The 18,488-nt window shown below is 38.0% G+C and overlaps 2 protein-coding genes across 9 annotated transcripts; both read right to left on the minus strand.

The window, feature by feature from the left end:
- Nucleotides 1-2,242: 2,242 nt before the first annotated feature.
- LOC122084457 (MATH domain and coiled-coil domain-containing protein At3g58410-like) lies at nt 2,243-3,093 on the minus strand. The gene is made up of 3 exons (XM_042652716.1): nt 2,937-3,093; nt 2,687-2,853; nt 2,243-2,601 (listed from the first exon to the last, which is right to left on the minus strand). Exons 1-3 carry the CDS (start codon nt 3,044-3,046, stop codon nt 2,432-2,434), a joined length of 447 nt encoding a protein of 148 aa, XP_042508650.1. The 5' UTR covers nt 3,047-3,093; the 3' UTR covers nt 2,243-2,431.
- Nucleotides 3,094-12,666: 9,573 nt separating this feature from the next.
- LOC122084455 (ubiquitin C-terminal hydrolase 12-like) lies at nt 12,667-18,080 on the minus strand. 8 transcript variants are annotated; one of them, XM_042652712.1, is made up of 8 exons: nt 17,722-18,077; nt 17,345-17,497; nt 17,126-17,258; nt 16,833-17,005; nt 16,351-16,642; nt 16,034-16,200; nt 15,674-15,863; nt 12,667-13,485 (listed from the first exon to the last, which is right to left on the minus strand). In XM_042652712.1, the coding sequence occupies exons 2-7, from the start codon at nt 17,373-17,375 to the stop codon at nt 15,694-15,696; spliced, it is 966 nt and encodes a 321-aa protein (XP_042508646.1). In that variant the 5' UTR covers nt 17,376-17,497; nt 17,722-18,077; the 3' UTR covers nt 12,667-13,485; nt 15,674-15,693. The 8 variants fall into 8 exon arrangements, with proteins under 8 accessions (XP_042508646.1, XP_042508645.1, XP_042508644.1 ...); XM_042652711.1 differs by lacking the exon at nt 12,667-13,485 and adding an exon at nt 13,524-13,684; XM_042652710.1 differs by lacking the exon at nt 12,667-13,485 and adding an exon at nt 14,996-15,495.
- Between the last annotated feature and the right edge of the window lie 408 nt (nt 18,081-18,488).

The raw sequence follows: 18,488 nt of genomic DNA on the forward strand, positions 1-18,488 counted from the left end.
CGGAGAAGATAATCGAAGGTTGCCTTTTTTTCTCCTTTTTTTCCTTCAATCTGTTCGGAATCTGCAGTCTGTGGTGGTCTTGGTTGGAAATCCGGCAAATTATGGCTGAAATCTGTGGTTCTCCGTATTTAAAAGCTTCACTGTAATGTAAAAATATGAGTTTTTCAATAGCAAGGGTATAATGGTCATTTTAAGTCGATATTTAACAGTGACTGATGGTAAAGGGTCCGAGTCCAATTTGGTGAAAGAGAGGGGGTGTCCCTCTAATATTGGCATTCTTCAGGGGGTGGCGCTGTAAATTACCCTTAATTTAATGAGGAGAATCAATTTTTGGGTCTGTAATCTCTAGTACTGCTTCTACCGATGTGTCCCTTAGTTTTCCTCTATATCTCCTTCACTTCACATCCCTCAAGCTCCCAAAAAAGGAATTGGCCTTTGCAGGGTTAATTGAAAATTCTATAATGCACCTTCCTTTGTTCCATAATATATTACTTCGAGCTATTTTTGCTGAAGTTTGAAGCTTGAAGCTTGGAGATGTTTATAGTATCAAAATGAGAAAAGCTCTAGTTGCATCAGGTTTTGGACCTTGTGCAGATGCCATACATGCATTCCTGTGCAAAACTGTTCATTATTCCTGGATGATCCAAAACTACCTCCCTCTGAACTGGAGTAATGGACACGGCCTAAATCCTCTTATATGTGATTTGATTCTATCGGAAATTCATTGAGGTCTCTGTTTTCAAAGATTAAACATCCTGTCTTAGCAACCATAGGCTAAAACAAACCGAAAATGCTTTGCTGTGGAGTTGATCATGCAAGTTTGCCACAGCATGAATTCCCGGTCTGGGAACTTGAGCTGCGGAATCAATCAGTATCTCAAAGTTGGCAAGGGCTAACACCTCACAATTGGCAGAAGGCCTGTTTCGATGATGCAAAAAAGCATACGAGAAAGGCCCAACGTATCATAATATTGGGGGTCTTGCTAATTTACAATGCTGGGTTCTCTGTGATTTGTGCTTAAAACCAGAAGGGTCCCCTTTGAGTCCAAGTTGGCAAGGGCTAACACCTCCAATTTTTTATTTCTTATGGTGATTTGCCCTGGATCCCCTTTGGGTCCAAGCTGAGTTACAGCTTTGCTGTCTATAAAATTTGGACCTACAAGATGGAAAAGGCAAAGGATTAACCATCTGTTATTTGACGTATTCGCATTCAATAACCAAGTTAGTTAAAGAAAGGAAATTAATTGTGCAGAGCAGCCCTTCACTTCAGATGCTGCAACCATCTGAGTGGGTCTCTTTTAAAACACATTAAAAAACATAAAGAATGGTGTCAAGATATGCAAAGAACGTTTGATCATCTAGGTCTGTGATTAATATCTACATACACAAGATGGAATTTTAGTCAAAATGTGCATAATCGGAGGTTTAAGTTGCCAATTATACAAGGATGTCAACCTCTACGAAACTCAACTATAAGTCTAAATATTCCATCATATTTAGAAGGCTTCAGATTAAACTAGTTCATCAATGCTGATCTCACCCACATCTTGATTTCGGGATATTAGTAATCAAGGTGTAAGGGTGTTAATTTGGAATCGAAACCAAAACTGAAATTGATACCAACCTTAAAACCAAACAGAATGCATTGTACAACAAAATGAGCTTAATCCAAGGTCTAAGCTTACTTTTAGATAAGGATGCTACTGGAGTTTGATGGTGTGAGACATCGCAGAAAATCAACTATAAATTTATATTTTCTATTATAATTAAAATGTTTCGGATTAAATTATTGTTAGATCAAATACCAAGAAATACGAAAAATAAAGAGACAATAGATCCGCACGACACAGGGATTTAACGAGGTTCACATACCAGGGTGGTGTGCTACGTCCTCGGAGGACCCAATGGGTCAACCCATCAGGTCGCGGTCGATCCGGTCGAATCATACCCTTACACACAGTGAAACATCTTCTTCTTTGCCCGAGGACGTAGCACACCACCCTGGTGTGTGAACCTCGTTAAATCTTTGTGTCATGCGGATCTATTGTCTCTTTATTTTTTATATTTCTTGATGTTTGATCTGTAAATAGGTAGCTTAATTTCATGTGTCTCCTCCCCTCGCCCAAATTGCAGCTTTTGAGTTAAAAAAAAAAAAAAAATCCATTGGATTGCGCTTTAATTAAAATTGTTCTTGGCTCAGACTATATAGCAACCTAGAAGGGGGAAAAAAAGATCTGCTTACAAAAAAAAGTATTTTCTGAACATCATAATCAAAAAGTTCAGTAGCATATTTAATAACTAGCAAGTAGAGTGAATTGTTCATGTTTATGAGCAGATCATACTTCATAAATGCTGCAGTAATCTCATCTACCAGATCTAGATGAATAACCTAATACACAGAAAGATACTGAACCTATCAAAAGCTTTTCCACTCATTCTAATTTCTGGCCCAGTTTCTCAATTGCTCCAATGAGTTGAAGGTGTGCTTCGATGATGCAGACATCTTTCACCAAATAGCCCTTTGATTGGTTTATGAGACTATTGAGAGAGAGAAAATTTCCCCAACCCCAAGTCTTAATTGAGTCATTAAACCAAACAGTAACTGCACAACCGAAAAAAAGGCTCATGAAGAAATAAAAGACGAGCTAGCTCAAGAGTGACTAACGCTTTCGGTAGTAAAGACTTACATTTTCTCTCCACGTGCTTACCATTGACCTGGTCCACTACTCGCAATTGTGCCTCCACATATACTCCTCGGCCAGGTAGAAGGGTTGTTAAATCATTCAACTCCAGGAACAAAGAAAGGCTTTTGCCTTTTTCTTCTCTATTACCTTTGGGCCAGATATTTACTCTCCTGAAATCAATAACCTAAACAGTTCAGACTTCAGCTGCTAGTTAGTGTGAAATGTGAAAAATGGTGAAAGTACAAATTGATACCATTTATGATCACCAGCAGTGAACACTTCAGAGGAATGGAATTCCTTAACCAATTCAGAAAACTTCTCTATCTTCCAGATATGGTTACAACTGATGGCCCCTGCTGTCATCAACAAACACTCCCCTTTGCCTGCAACACTCTCTCTGTGGACAAAGACTTCAGCTCCAAACACACAAGTGTCTTACCAAGTATCCATTAGTAAGGTCATTGAATTCATTCAGGCTAATTAGTCTATCGAACCCAGATTGAGTTTTAGATGGACGGAACCTTCTTGCTTCCCCTTTGGCATCTAAGTGTCATATATGGCGATTTTTCAAGCGTGGCAAATTAGACAGATAAATATATAATACTAAAAATTGCAGAAGTTATTTTGGATTCTGAGTCTTGTCATAGTCATAAAGCATTAAAGGCAAATATTAGTAAGAACCCAGCTTATAAATGCATTTAATTTGACGAGTATGATTGAAGAAAGCCACCTTGGAGTGTCAAGTACTTGTCCCTACGTTGGTCCAGCACAAAGAACCTAAACAACGCATGGACCTCCCAACCTGGAGAGAGGGAGTCTGTCTCTGAAATTTCCAAGTAGAGAGAGATGTGCCCTTCTTCCCCATTTACATCCTTGTTTCCTTTTGGGTACAAACAGAGTTTCCTGCAATGCACCAATTAAATTTTTTCTAATAGTTAACAATCTACATTATTCTCATAAGGGGAAGTAGATGAAGACATAATAAATATGATAAGCAATTGAACTAGGCTGAAAAAACAGTACCATTTGTAACCGCCAGCTTCGAAATTGCCAGAATCGTATCTTTCGAGCGAGGATTCCGAGAGCAAGGAAAAGGACTTAATCCTAAGTTGGAAGTGAGTTGGAGGTTCATCCCGTATTGTTCTTGACACTACTGCTGCAGAACATGAATTTGAAGCAAATATTAAATCCCCAAAAAAGAAATTTTCAGGAGGGATTGATTGAAATTAGCCCACTGCGAACCTTCTTTACTATCGACGGAGAAAAACGCCATCTGGTCTGTGTACAATTTTATCACTCGATTCTAAACTGTTATGTAGTTTGAAGCCCTTTTTTTATAATGCAAATAGACGCAATTAATAGACGTTTCAAGAGGATTGATTGGAGTACTCTGTTCTGCATTGGAATTAAAAAGTAAGTTAGTTGCTGATATTCTCACAAAGCCCCTTCCTTCAAGGTCGAGAAACAAAAACCGTTGATTCTTCGAAACAAATCATTTCTCTAGGTCCAAGAAATAACAAACCATTTACCCGCTCTCGTTGATAACCTTTGATTCTGGCCGGAATCCAGAATTCAAACGAGAGAGAAGATATAAAAGAGAAAGACTCACCTTTTTTCGTCTCTCCCCGCTGCCTCACTTGCAGAGTCTAGGGTATCAGAAACGAAGGAAACTTGGAATCAAGCGGTATTTTGAGGGGTTTTTTTCATATTAAAACAGAGTGGGAAAGTTTTCCTTCTCGGAGAGGATTCATCCACGGCCATTTGTTTAAAAGTAGGGGTGCAAGGGGCGGTAAGGAGAACAGAATAATATATTTTTTTCTCCACTATAATGCATGGATTTTTTTTTTCTTTTTCTCATCTCCTTCTCTACATGTACGGAATTGTTGGAGGAAAGAGGAAAGAGGAAAGAGGGAAGAAAAAAAAAAAGTGAAAGAAATGAAAGAGCTTTTGTTTATCGATGAGAGTCATCCAGAAAAAGTGGGTTGGAGTAGTACGAATTATGAGGGAAAAACAGAAGGTGAGATTTTGGGCTCATTTGATAACGTTTCAATAAATGCGTTTTTCTCCAGAAATGGTAGAAATGGAACAAAAAGCGTTTGATAAAACTGTTTCGTTTCACTTATTTCAGAAATAGAAATTAAAATTTTTACCTATTTATGGTTCAAGAAATGACCCATGTGAAACAAGTTCACCATTTTTGAAAATGACTCGTGGCCATTCTTTCGTTGGTTACTATCGACTTCCGGAAACATGACTTATCAAACGTTATTAAACGGGCCCTTTGTTTACTTTGTTTTATTTGTTTTTTCTAGTAAACAAAAGTAAAGTGGTGAGTAGCCCAACGAAAGAGAGGAAGAAAAGAAAAAGAGGTGATTGTGGTAGGGGTGTAAGTTTAGCCCTGATGATCCAAACTCGTCCTAATCTGCTCTGAGCTCAAACCTTGTTTAACCCGATTATGAGGGCCTACCCGACCCAACCCGGTGCGGGGTTGGGCTGGGCCTGGGTTGAGGCATAGAAAATCCAACCCGATCCTAACCCACCTTGAGTCTAACCCTAATTAGTATTGTGCTTTGTAGAATGAAGGTCTCTCCTAGCCAAGGGAGGGGATTAAGATGAATGATTAGACTATGTCTTAATATGTTGACTTGTGATAGAGGGGATTAAAAAATGAGTCACATAAAAAAATAGAGGCACATGGAATCTCCATGAAAAAATAATAAAATATCATATTCAACATAGTTTAATGGAAGAATTTATTTTAAGGTTTTAATTAAAAACCATTTGCTTCAATAATTTTCTTAAATTTCAAATTTTGTAATATACATGTTGTCATGTTACATCACTTGGTCTTAGGGCTCAGGCCCTCAGGGTGTATGTCTAATATTTTGGATTGGGCTTGGCCCATTTGGGGATTTGGCGACAATTCTCAACATGGACTTCCATTGTGGCCATTAGTCAAGATTTAACTCAGTCCATAATGTCATTGCATCCTATTGTCCGAGTGAAGAAAGTAGCTAAAAAAGGACAAGGAAGCTTTCCAAAGCTTTTGAAAAAATTGACGAGAGAACTTCATTAGTAAAAGGGACCCTTTCTCTTTAGACTCTTAGCACATGCCAACACTTTGAGGAATTTACGGGGTAGAGGGTCGGTTATAGTCCATGTTTTTTAGATTTTGAAGGTAGCAGAGTCGTTTAAAAAATTGGAATTGGAATTGAAATCAAAATTGAATCGCATTTATCGGAAGTGATTCCACTAAGAAGACCAACTAGGGTCAACCCGAACCAACCCGGCCCAACCCTGAGCCCTGTAGGGTTGGGCCTAAGCATGAATCCTTTAGGGTTGGGTTAGGGTTTTAAAAAACCCAGTCCTGTTTCACCCCTAGATTGTGGTGTGTGTATCGAAAGGATAATTTCCATACCGAAATTATATGGTTTTGGGTTCTGTGAAAAATTCTGATTTTTTACAGGGCGTATCATATGGAGGCAGTGTTCTGGAAGTTTGGAGGCAGTGTTCTGAAAGTTTTTCAATTTTTCAGATGCAGTGGAAAGAACTAATTGGGAAAATTCCACTTCGTTGGTATAGATTTTGTAGGATCATACAAGATCAATAGTAAAATAGGTACTTTGAGGTTGATGGTGGGCATAGCCGTATAGATGAGACCAAATGCATCTGGTGTCTTACCAGCATTGGCTTCAGCACCAATGGTTGGACGGGAGGGGGTTGTGGCTGAAAACATGTGGATTCAAGTAAGAGATTTCAATGCTGTCTTATGCTCTCTTAATGCTCTTTATTTCCTTGTTTTTCTTTTCTAAGGATGTCAATTTATCTAATAAATTCTAAGGATACCAAGTTATCTAGCAAGGATATATGTTGCTCTATGATGATATAGGTTGATAAGAGTGGCCTGCTTAACCAACCTGTTTTCAACTAACCAGTTGAGGCTGTTAAAGTTAACTTGTTATTCTGTTTCTTTCTTATTCTGTCCTGTCGCCTATTATATTTCTTTCTTATAGTCTTCATAGTTCATTACTCGGTTGGGGCTTTTGTGTAATAATTGCGATTCAGATCTAAGTGCTCATCTGCTAAGCAATAACCACAGAAAAGAAACAAGGGACACACGATACGACCGATTAGGGGTGTCAATTCCTAAACCGAACCGGTAAAACCGGCCGGACCGAACCGATAACAACCCGGACCGAACCGAACCGAAGCCTTATTGGTTCGGTTCGGTTTCAAGTATTGTAACCCCAAAACCAAACCGAACCGCACCGAAAACCGGATGAACCCGAAACCAAACCGAAACCGGCTCAAAACCCGGACCGAAACCGAAACCAAACCGGTAAGAAACCGAAACACTCCAAAATTCATTAAAAAAATTAAAATTTGAATAGTTTTGTATACATTTGTATGAAAAATCGAATTCAAACTAGACCAAAAATCAAAACCAACCCGATTACAAATCGATTTAAGAAATCGAAGTTCAACAATTCATCATTTGGTTGTTTCCTAATGGCTCCATACCGGTTTAAAAAACCGATCCAAACCGAAATGAACCTAATAAATCCAAACCGGTACCAACCCGAACCCAAACCGCACCGAAACCGACACCGGACCGAAACCGATAAATCCTTATTGGGTCGGTTTCGGTCACTTCCAAACTCACACCGAAACCGGTGGAACCGGACCGAAACCGCACCGACCCGGACCGTTGACACCCCTACGACCGATGCACTGAAGCTTGATTCCTTAGTCAGTCATTCGAATGAGAGAGAGGAAGAAGGAGAAACGCTAACCCTAGTTCTGTCTTGGCGATTTGCAGAGAGGAGAAGAAGGAAAGAAGGAAAGATGGCCTCCGCCAACATCCGCCAGATTCCCTGACCGGAGACGATTTCAATCCGTCTATTGATTAGCAAACGATTTTTAAGTTTTGATAAATCTAGATGAATAACCCAAGACACAAAAAGAGACAGCCCATCGAAAGTTTTTCCTCTCATTCTTATTTCTGGCCCAGTTTCTCAGTTGCTCCAATGAGTTGAAGGTGTGTTCCAATGATGCAGACATCTTCCACCAAGTAGCCCCTCAATTGGTTTCCGAGACTATTGAGAGAGAGAAAAAATCTGTCCAACCCCAACTCTTAGTTGAGTCATTAAACCAATCAAGGACTGCACAATCAAAAGCAAATGCTCATGAATTTCGGGAAAAAAAAAATGATTCAATCTTTAATCGATTCGACTCTTTTTATTTATTACTTAGTCATGAAGAAATAAAAGACGAACGAGCTTAAGAATGACTTGACACTCTCAGTAGTAAAGACTTACTTTTTCTTTCCACGTGCTTGCCCTTGACTTGATCCACTACTCGCAATTGTGCCTCAACATATACTCCTCGGCCAGGAAGAAGGGTTGTTGAATCATTCAACTCTAGGAACAAAGAAAGGCTTTTGCTTTCTGTTCAGCACAACCTTCGGGATAAAGCTTTACCCGCCTGAAATGAACAACTTAAAAGTTAAAACAGTTCAGACTTCAGCTGCAAGTTAATGCATGTGACGTTAAAAAATGATGAAAGCAAAAATTAGTACCATTTATGACCACAAGCAGTGAACACTTCAGAAAAATGGGATTCTTTATCTAATTCATTGGAGTATTTTATCAAAATTACTCGTTTATCCAATGGTGTTAGACATTGGCGAAAAATCAACTATGAATTTATATTTTTCATGATATTTAAAAGGTTTCAGATTAAATTGTGATGTTTGATCTGTAAATAGGTAGCTTACATGTGCCTCCTCCCCTAGCCGAAATTGCAGCCTATTGAGTAATAAATAAATAAATAAAAAAAATAAAATCAAATAAAATCAAATCAAATCGATTGGATTGCACTTTAATTAAAATTGTTCTTTATTGGCGCAGACTATATAGCAACCTAGAAGAAGGAAAAAAAAGTTCTTATAAGAGAATAAGACACAACAGAAAGAAACAAGAAGAAAAAGCATTTTCTGAGCATCATAATAAAAAATTTCAGCAACATGTTTAATCACTAGCAAATAGAGTCAATTGTTCATGTTTATATGCAGATCATACTTCATCAATGCTGCCGTAATCTCATCTACCAGATCTAGATGAATAACCTAAGACACAAAAGATACTGAACCTCAATTCTTATTTCTGGCCCAATTTATCTATTGCTCCAATAATTTAAAGGTGTGCTTCAATAATGCAGACATATTTCTCCAAGTAGCCCTTCGTTTGGTTTCTAAGACTATTGAGAGCAAGGTTTTAAAATTCGATATCGCTATTGGTCACAGTCAAAATCGATGTGATACAGAACAGTATCGATAAGGATCGGTTAAGGATTGGGAATCGTACAGTTTTTCTGAATCAGTCATGGTATCGGCTAGGATCGGTCAAAAAATATTTTTTTTTAAGATTCAGAAAAATAAAAAAAGGAATTAAAAGGTAACAAATTAATAGTAGAAAGTTGGAAAATGGAAGGAGCCAGCTCTTCAATGTATGGAAATTCAGATTTCGAAGTTCAGACACACACTCCACCACCACCTTATTAGGCAAAATCAAAATTAGAAAGACACAGCAAAGGGAGTAAGTACTTAAAACAATAGAAACGCAATCATAAAACGGTGTAGAAGATAATGAAAAAATAGAACAAATAATACACACGGATTTTAAGAGGTTCGACAAAGTTGCCTACGTCTCCGGTGAGATGAGATTCTGCTTCACTATCAATGGAAAATAGGGTTACAACGCTCGTCCTCACACCTCTCATTATTGCTTGCATTACAGAGAAAGAAACCCTTGCTATAAATATATAGAGAAAAACCCTAATCCGAAAAGTATACAATTGCCCTCAAATAAAAAATTCAAGCGGGGGGCTGCGCCGCCCTACATCCGCATAGCATGCCTCCCCCCTTGTCGAGGTGCTACACCAGTACTCTAGGTTAAACTGTGACGGAATTCAAGACATCTTACACTAACAATTACCGTAAATTGCTCATTTGTTTTTCTTCATTCCATTGACGGATAGTGATCTTCCTTTCTGGGTTTCACCATCAATTTCTTAGTAATGGAAGAAAAGGATTCCCAAATCTGTTATGTATCATCTGATTACCTACCCATCTGATCAATTGTGAAGCCAGTGCAGTCTGCAAGTTCTGGCACTCCGTCGTCACTAACCCTTCATTCTCCTCTCACGTTTCCGCAGTCTTTAGAAGCCTTGGTTCTTCTTTTCCGGCCAAAACAACATCTTCATCAAGAACAACCAAGCCTTCGCCTTCGATCCACAAGCCGACGGGTGGATTTGACTCCCATCCAACCTTTGCCCTTCACCTTGTCAAGAGGAATCCTTCCTCGGTTCTGGTGGTTTCTTCTTCACCACCACCTCCTCCACCACTTCTCGCTTCAGCTACTCTTCCCATTCTCTGCCGTTCATGGCGAGAAACATCACTGCTTAGTTCTCTCGCTATAATCCCCTCGTGGGCGTATTTTATGATGATTTGGGTCTTTCTCGGTTCATCGTCGTCGGTGGAGTCAGATTAATCGGTGGCCTAGTAGACATCGAGGACCGCTTGGCCGCTTAGGAGAAGATGACCGGAGAGGAGAGCAGAAGAATTCACCCAAAAAACAAGAAAATTTAACAGTTTTTTTAACAGATCGGGTCGGATCGGCCGATCTGAATCGATATCCGATACCCAAGACGATACCAATACCCATCTAGGATCGATTAGGTATCGGGATCGGTCTCAACAGATACCAATCTGATACCAATAATTGATTCCATGATTGAAGGAGAAAATTTATCCAACCCAAATTCTTAGTCAAGTCATCAAACCAATCAAGAACTGTACAACCAAAAACAAATGCTCATGAATTTGGGAACAGAAAATATGAATCAATCTTTAATTGATTTGACTCTTTTTTTTATTACTTGGACATGAAGAAATATGATGGGGCCGTAAGGAAGAAGGGGTGGGCGTCTTAGGGAAGAAAGGAAGAATCACAGGGAAGACAGGAAGAATCACAGGGAGGGGAGGAGATTCACACGACCAAGCATAACCACAATTTCACACAAAATAAGTAATTCATCATTTAATTCAATCTCTATATACTACACCCAATATATAGAAAATAAATATATGAAATTGGAAACTCTACTAACATAGTATCTAGTCTAAACTAAGAAATAACCGTAAAAGGAAACTAATGCAAAGGAAATAAATTCCAACTCTTACATTCAAATCTGGAAAATAAAAACATGAAATAAAATATTAAGTAAACTACTAATTTTATTTTTAACCCTTGTTGGATCAAAACGCTGAGTTGGATCGATTCTTCTTGACTCTTGACTTCCAAAGCCGTATCTGCATCAAAATAAGAGACGAAGTAGCTTAAGAGTGACTAATGCTTCAGTGGTAAAGACTTACTTTTTCCTTCCATGTGCCTAGTTAACAATTCGGCTTAATAATTCGCGAATTATTCGGCCGAACCGAATTTTTCCGAATTAAATCCAAAATTCTGACCGAATCCAAATTAAAAATAAAATTCGGTAAAAAACGCGTTTTTTACTAATTTGAATTTAAAACACGAATAATTCGGGCCGAACTGAATTAAACCGAATTATTCGATCCACTTAAACAGTATTTTAAAAAAAAAATAAAAGGTCATAGATGAAACCCATGGTATCCACCACCGAAATAGTTTTTTTTTTTCATCTTCTTCTCCCCCAAATTTCCGCTTCCTGCTTCCCATATTTTTTTTCCACCTAGTTCTTCTGTAACAATCGTACGAATCTACTCTTTGTTTCATTTCTTTCTCATAACTTCATCAGTTCATCCTAAGATATGGGAGATATCAAGTCTTGATGGATAATTTGAGGTTCCGGGGGACCAGGACAGATTCATATCGCCGTATCAATCAATCTTCTTTTATATTGTTGCTTTAATTTTGAAAAATTAGTGCGTCTTAGTGCAATATGGGTCTTGTGAACTCAAGCAAAAGGATAGTGGAATTTTTTTGTGGTCAATTTATTTATTTGTTTTATTGTAGTTGTAATATTTCTTTCACTGTTTTGGGGCCTAATCTATTTCATGAGTAGAAATTGGATTACAATAACCATTGCTTCCATCGCTCAATGACAAATTTTTCACAGTTTTTTACTTTATTGTATAAAGTAATTTGCTCTTTCTAAGTATACAAATCAAGTTAATAACTTGATAAATAAAAAATATACAATAAACTATAAAAATAATATCCGAATTTTTTGCCCGACTTTTATTTTTTTAATAGAATAATTCTCGAATCTAAATCCGACTCCGATTTTTTTTGTCCAGTTTTTTTACCGCTTTTTTGACCGAATCCTTAAATTAATCAATCGAATTATTTCGAATAATTGTCCGCCCGAATAATTCCCGAATCCGAATTTGCTAACTATGTCCATGTGCTTGCCCTTGACCTGGGATTGAACTTTATAGTCCTCCATGTTGAGAAACGAAAGAGACGAATTTGCAGATCTGAACACCAGTCACTGGGACTTGATGCCTTCACAGCAGAATCATAACGGAGATTTATACCTGAGAGTGAACTTCTTTATAGTCCTCAAATGTTTGAGAAACGAAAGAGACGAATTTGCAATATGAATCTAAAAAAAATCGTCTGAGAATTTCTGTCTGTGAAACTGTTTAATGAGGCGAATCAATTTATGGGTATCTACAACTGCTTCGTCTCTTAATCACTTCCAAGCATTAGCCCCTTCACATCCCTCAAACCTCCTATATGGTCATTGGGATGAGTGTTAATGCTTTATCCCAAGGACCCAAACAGTTTGCTCATCAGACCCTTTAGTTACAGCCACCAAATCATTCTCTACAGTACTTATTATAATTGGTGAATGAAACCATTTAACATAAAAAATTAAGAAATGTTGAGGGATTCCATCTTCACTGCCTAATTGTTCATGTCTTTACTATTTCTTTATTAATTCCTTCTAACATGTCACTGGATTAGATGAATATGGTTACATATAGACTATGGACTATAATATAAAAGTAAGAACCTGTTCTGTTCTTAAGAAGAGAAGTCAAGACTTTGACCTAGTGCAGATCCCATGCATGCATTCCTGTGCAAATCTGTTTATAATTCCTGGATGGTCCAAAAACTACCTCCCTCTGAACTGGTGTAATGGACATGGCCTAAATTCTCTTACATGTGGTTTGATTCTATTACTTAGCATTGTCATGTGTAAACAACTGCCTTGCTAAATGGGATGGGTAAGGTGATAAGAGTGTCTGAAGAGACGGTGGGAAGTTCAATTTGCGGGTTACTTTCACAATTTGAAGGGCTTTCAAGTCCCTAAAATGGGAATCAAAGAACCATCCTAATTGAGGTGGTGACAATATGAGTGATTAGTGTAAGGTGTGTGGTAAGGACAGAAGAGAAAGGTATTACATTCGGAGGAAAGACCCAATGGAGAATACAAACCGACATATTCACTATCACTGGCGTATTGCTTCGTTTTGCTGGCTGTGGAGTTGATCAAACATGCAAGTTTACCACAACATGAATTCCCGGTCTGGGAGCTTGAGCTGTTGAATCAATCAGCATCAAGAATGAAGAAAGGCTATAGTATTTCTCTTTCCCATTATAACTAAGCCAAGATATGAGTTTCCTGAAATTAACAACAAATCTTCAGCTGCCAAGGACTAACACCTCACAGTTAACAGGTCATGAATTCAAGTCTCCCTGGGGCATAACTATCACCCCAAAAAAGCAAAACCTGCCAGAGTTAGGGCTTCACTGCAGAAATGGAGGAAACAAAAATTGTTATCATCAAGACCACCCAGGAGTAAAACTCAGGAGAAATGAATAAGATCATTATCTAATACAGGATGGGCCTCCCACGCTGGAGAGAGAAAATTTCTCTTTACATTATCAAGGAGTGAGAGATGTGTCCTTTTCCGTTTGTCCCTTTGTTTCCTTTGTGATGTAGTGTTTCCTGCAACTCAAATTGTATGTACATTTTCAGGCCATGTATACTTAATGCTGTGTTTGGTATGCATTCCCATTATGAGAATGTGCATTTCCATTCTGAAAATATAGAATGTGTTCTTAACTGAGAATGAGAACATTGTTTGGATAAAATGTTTGTTTAAAATGCATTTTTTATATGAGAATGCTCAGACATTTTATCAAACACCTCATGGGTGGAATCTTTTTGTTAAAAATCCCAAACAAGATTGCATCAATAAATCACAAATAAAAATATAAAATTTTGATTGGTTCCTTAGATATATTACTTACATCAAACCTGTAAAGATCAAGAGGAAAACAGAAGATTTTAGGATTTTGGATTCGAAATGAGATTTTAAAAGGAGAAATAGAGAGATTTGGGACGAGAGAAACAGTTTTTAGAGAGAGAGAGAGAAAAATAGTTTTGGAGATTTGTAAGAATGAGACACTATTCCTTGGGAGAGGATGTGCCTTTCATAAGATTAGTGGCGGTATTTTCATCGGGGCTGTGCCAAGAGCTGGAGAATGGAGAATGGGCTGCATTCTTGACCGTGTTCTAAAATTTTGAGAATGGAATGTTTACCAAACAATATTTTTAACAATCCAGAATGCATCCCAAGAAAGCATACCAACCACAGCCTAAGCTTGCTAAATTTTAATAATCCAATCTGAGTCTTACATGTGGCCAAAGATGGTAATGGAAAGGCTAAAAACATTCAAAGTACTATTGAACCAATCTTGGCTATGAGCTAATTCCTCTTAATAGCATTTGGTAAAAGCTATAACAGGAGAACTTTTTGAAAGGAACCAAAAATTCAATCACCATTGGAGTCACAGTCAAATAAGCAGAGCTCAATCGTCAACCCCTGAGCAAACGCTACTAATGAATACACTTAAAATCTTTGTTTTAGTTCTAATTCTAATTCAATCCCATTCCCATCTTACTGGTTCGGACAATGTTGTCACAAGTAATGTGACCTCCGCGAAACTCAACTATAAATCAATATTTTCCGTCCTAATTTGAAGGCTTCCGATCAACCAATGAATCGATAGCAAGAAGAGTCGAAGTGTTCATGTTTATAAGCAGATACTTCATCAATGCAGCGGTAATCCCATCCGTCATATCTGGCTAAATACCCTAATTAATAGTCTTAAGACAGAATGATTTTGAGCTCATCAAATTAAAGCTTCTCCTTGTTATGGATACAGACAGCAAGCCTCTAAGGTGTCCAGCTCAGCTGGTCCTGCTGTCTAGTTGATTATGTTAGTTGTCCCAATGTAATTGGTTATTTCAATGTTCTGATGTAATATGTATAGATCATTTCATTAATAGAGATAAGAAATTCCAGTTTCTACACTCCTCTCATTCTGATTCACCTGAAATCAGTAGCTTATACAGTTCAGAATTCACCTGCTAGTTAGTACATATATCTGAAGTATAAAAAAGGTGTCAGCATAAATTTGTTGCATTTATGAGAAGCAGCAGTGAACACTTCAGAGGAATGGCATTCCTTGGCCAATTCAGAGAACTTAATGTCTATCTTCCAGGTATGGTTGGTGACAAGTGTCAGGTCAGGCTGTCATCAACAAACACTCCCCTTTGCCTTCAACACTCTCTCTTTGGACAAAGACTTCAGCTCCAAATACACAAGCAGTGTGGTTGATCAAGAATCCCTTTGTAGGGAGGGTAATTGAATTCTTTCAGTGTATTTAATTCATCTATCGAACCCATTTAAATGAATTGGGTTAATCCCCATCAAATCATCGCATGGAAGCGTTGTTGTCTTCCACTGGCATCTTGAAAAGCAAGGAATTATGTTTGTATTTGTTTTTACTTATGCATCAATCGGAACTCATTAACTGTGTAAACATTAAAATGAGACTAATTATAAATGAAAAGACTGACCTTGAGGGGTCCATTACTTCTTGTTTTTACCCCCAAAAAAAAAAAAAATTAAGACACAACGATACTGACCCCATCAAAAGCTTTTCCTCTCATTCTGATTTCTGGCCCTGTTTCTCAATTGCTCCAATGATTAGTAGGTGTGCTTCAATGATGCAGACATCTTTCACCAAGAAGCCTTCCGATTGATCTCTGAGACTATCGAGAAAGAGGAAACTCCCCCAACCCCACACATTAGTTGAGTTATTAAACCATTTCTGCACTGCACCGGAAAACAAATGCTTACAAATTTGGTAACAAGAAAATCAATCTTAATTGATTTGGTCTTTTTTTATAATCGTTGAACATGAAGGACTGACTAAATAACGGGTTTAAGAAGGAGCTAATGGCAATGGAAAAGCAAACTGACAGTTTCAAAAGTAAATGACTCACGTTTACGTTCCATGTGCTTGCCATTGACCTGGTCCACTACTCGCAATTGCGCTTCCACATACACTCCTCGGCCAGGAGGAAGGGTTGTTGAATCATTCAACTCCAGGAACAAAGAAAGGTTTTTTCCTTTCTCTTCTGCATTACCTTTGGGCCAGACATTTACTCTCCTGAAATCAATAACTAAACAGTTTAGACTTCAGCCGCTAGTTTTTGTTTTGTCTAAAAATGGGGGAATCATTTACTAAAAACCCCCCCCCCTCCCACCCCAAAGAAATAAAAGAAAAAAAAATAAAATGGTGGAAGCATAAATTGGTTACCATTTATGACCACTAGCAGTGAACACTTCAGAGAAATGGGATTCCCCAACCAATTCAGAGAACTTCTTTATCTTCCAGGTATGGTTACAACTGACAGGTCCGGCTGTGATCAACAAACACTCTCCTTTTCCTGCAACACTCTCTTTCTGGACAAAGACTTCAGCTCCAAACACACAAGTGTCTTTCACCACGTATCCATTAGTAGGGTCATTGAATTCATTCAGGCTAATTAGTCTATCGAACCCAGATTGAGTTTTAGATGCACGGAACCTTCTTGCTTTTCCATTGGCATCTAAGTGTCATATATGGTGGTTTTTCAAGCGTAGCAAATTAGACAGATAAATATATAATACTAAGAATTGCAGAAGAAGTTATTTTAGATTCTGAGTCTTATCATAGTCATAAAGCATTATACGAAAAATACTAGTAAGACCCAGCTTATAAATGTATTTAATTTGACAAGTATAATCGAAGAAAGCCACCTTGGAGTGTCAAGTACTTGTCCCTACGTTGGTCGAGCACAAAGAACCTAAACAAGGCATGGACCTCCCAACCTGGAGAGAGGGAGTCTGTCTCTAAAATTTCCAAGTAGAGAGAGATGTGCCCTTCTTCCCCATTTACATCCTTGTTTCCTTTTGGGTACAAACAGAGTTTCCTGCAATGCACCAATTATAATTTTTCCAATAGTTAACAATCTACATTGTTCTCATAAGGGGAAGTAGATGAAGACATAATAAATATGATAAGCAATTGAACTAGGCTGAAAAAACAGTACCATTTGTAACCGCCTGCTTCGAAATTGCCAGAATCGTATCTTTCGAGCGAGGATTCCAAGAGCAAGGAAAATGACTTAATCCTAAGCTCAAAGTGAGTTGGAGGTTCATCCCTTATTGTTCTTGACACTACTGCTGCAGACCATGAATTTGAAGCAAATATTAAATCCCCAAAAAAGAAATTTTCAGGAGGGATTGATTGAAATTAGTCCACAGCGAACCTTCTTTACTATCGACAGAGAAAAGCGCCATCTGGTCTGTGTACAATTTTATCACTCGATTCTAAACTGTTATGTAGTTTGAAGCCCTTTTTTTATAATGCAAATAGACGCAATTAATAGACGTTTCAAGAGGATTGATTGGAGTACTCTGTTCTGCATTGGAATTAAAAAGTAAGTTAGTTGCTGATATTCTCACAAAGCCCCTTCCTTCAAGGTCGAGAAACAAAAACCGTTGATTCTTCGAAACAAATCATTTCTCTAGGTCCAAGAAATAACAAACCATTTACCCGCTCTCGTTGATAACCTTTGATTCTGGCCGGAATCCAGAATCTGGTATTTATCAAACGAGAGAGAAGAAATAAAAGAGAAAGACTCACCTTTTTCCTGCGAAAGGATCTAGCCTTCAGGAGAAATCGAACGTCGCTTGCCGCTGCCTGAATTGCAGAATCTGAGTCTCAGAGACGGACACTGTGAATCGAGCGGATATTTTGGGTTTCGATATTAGCAAAAGGGGGGAAAGTTTTCCTTCCCGGAGAAGATTCACTCACAGAGTACTTTATGGTAGAAAAGAGGGGGAACGTGTTCCTTCACACACAAGAATTTCATCCACTGTCCCACAGCCATTTATCTTTGAAAGGCCATTTATTTGGAAGGGTTTTGCTGGGTGGGATAATTGTACGAAATTTCTTCAAAAAATTTCTTCAAAAGTATAAAGAGAAGTGGGATTTAGAGCCACAAGCAGAAATTTGTCAGTGTCACTTTATTATTCGATGAATACTTTTACATATGAACTATGACTTAAAAATAAGAAACTGATTTATTTTTAAGAAAAGAATTAGTCAGGAGTCTCAGGACTTTGTCCTTTTGTGAATGCCGTACAATATACATATACAGGCATTGTTGTGCAAAGCTGTTCATTATTACTTGATGGTCCAAAAGCTACCTCCCTTTGAATTGGATATGGCCCAGATCCTCATACATTTGATTTGGTTCAATTGCTTAGGATTGTTAATTAAATTTTCTGATGCCTTTCCGAAAACCTGGAAACCAAGATTCCTGACTTTGGCAAATGGAAATTTCGTTATCTTCTCTGTTTTCGATATTCCTGACTTTGGCAAATGGAAATTTCGTTATGTTCTCTATT

This window comes from Macadamia integrifolia, chromosome 7, assembly GCF_013358625.1.
Source record: "Macadamia integrifolia cultivar HAES 741 chromosome 7, SCU_Mint_v3, whole genome shotgun sequence".
In the NCBI taxonomy this organism is placed as follows: domain Eukaryota; kingdom Viridiplantae; phylum Streptophyta; class Magnoliopsida; order Proteales; family Proteaceae; genus Macadamia; species Macadamia integrifolia.

Coding starts and splice junctions, on each gene's coding strand:
- LOC122084457 (XM_042652716.1), bottom strand. CDS start 3,046: ATGACAGCAGGGGCCATCAGTTGTAACCATATCTGGAAGATAGAGAAG. Junction 2,854..2,936: donor ACTGCTGGTGATCATAAATG/GTATCAATTTGT, acceptor TATTGATTTCAG/GAGAGTAAATATCTGGCCCA. Junction 2,602..2,686: donor TAAGCACGTGGAGAGAAAAT/GTAAGTCTTTAC, acceptor TCGGTTGTGCAG/TTACTGTTTGGTTTAATGAC.
- LOC122084455 (XM_042652712.1), bottom strand. CDS start 17,375: ATGGCGCTTTTCTCTGTCGATAGTAAAGAAG. Junction 16,643..16,832: donor CAAGTACTTGACACTCCAAG/GTGGCTTTCTTC, acceptor TATGACACTTAG/ATGCCAATGGAAAAGCAAGA. Junction 15,864..16,033: donor CAAGCACATGGAACGTAAAC/GTGAGTCATTTA, acceptor TTTCCGGTGCAG/TGCAGAAATGGTTTAATAAC.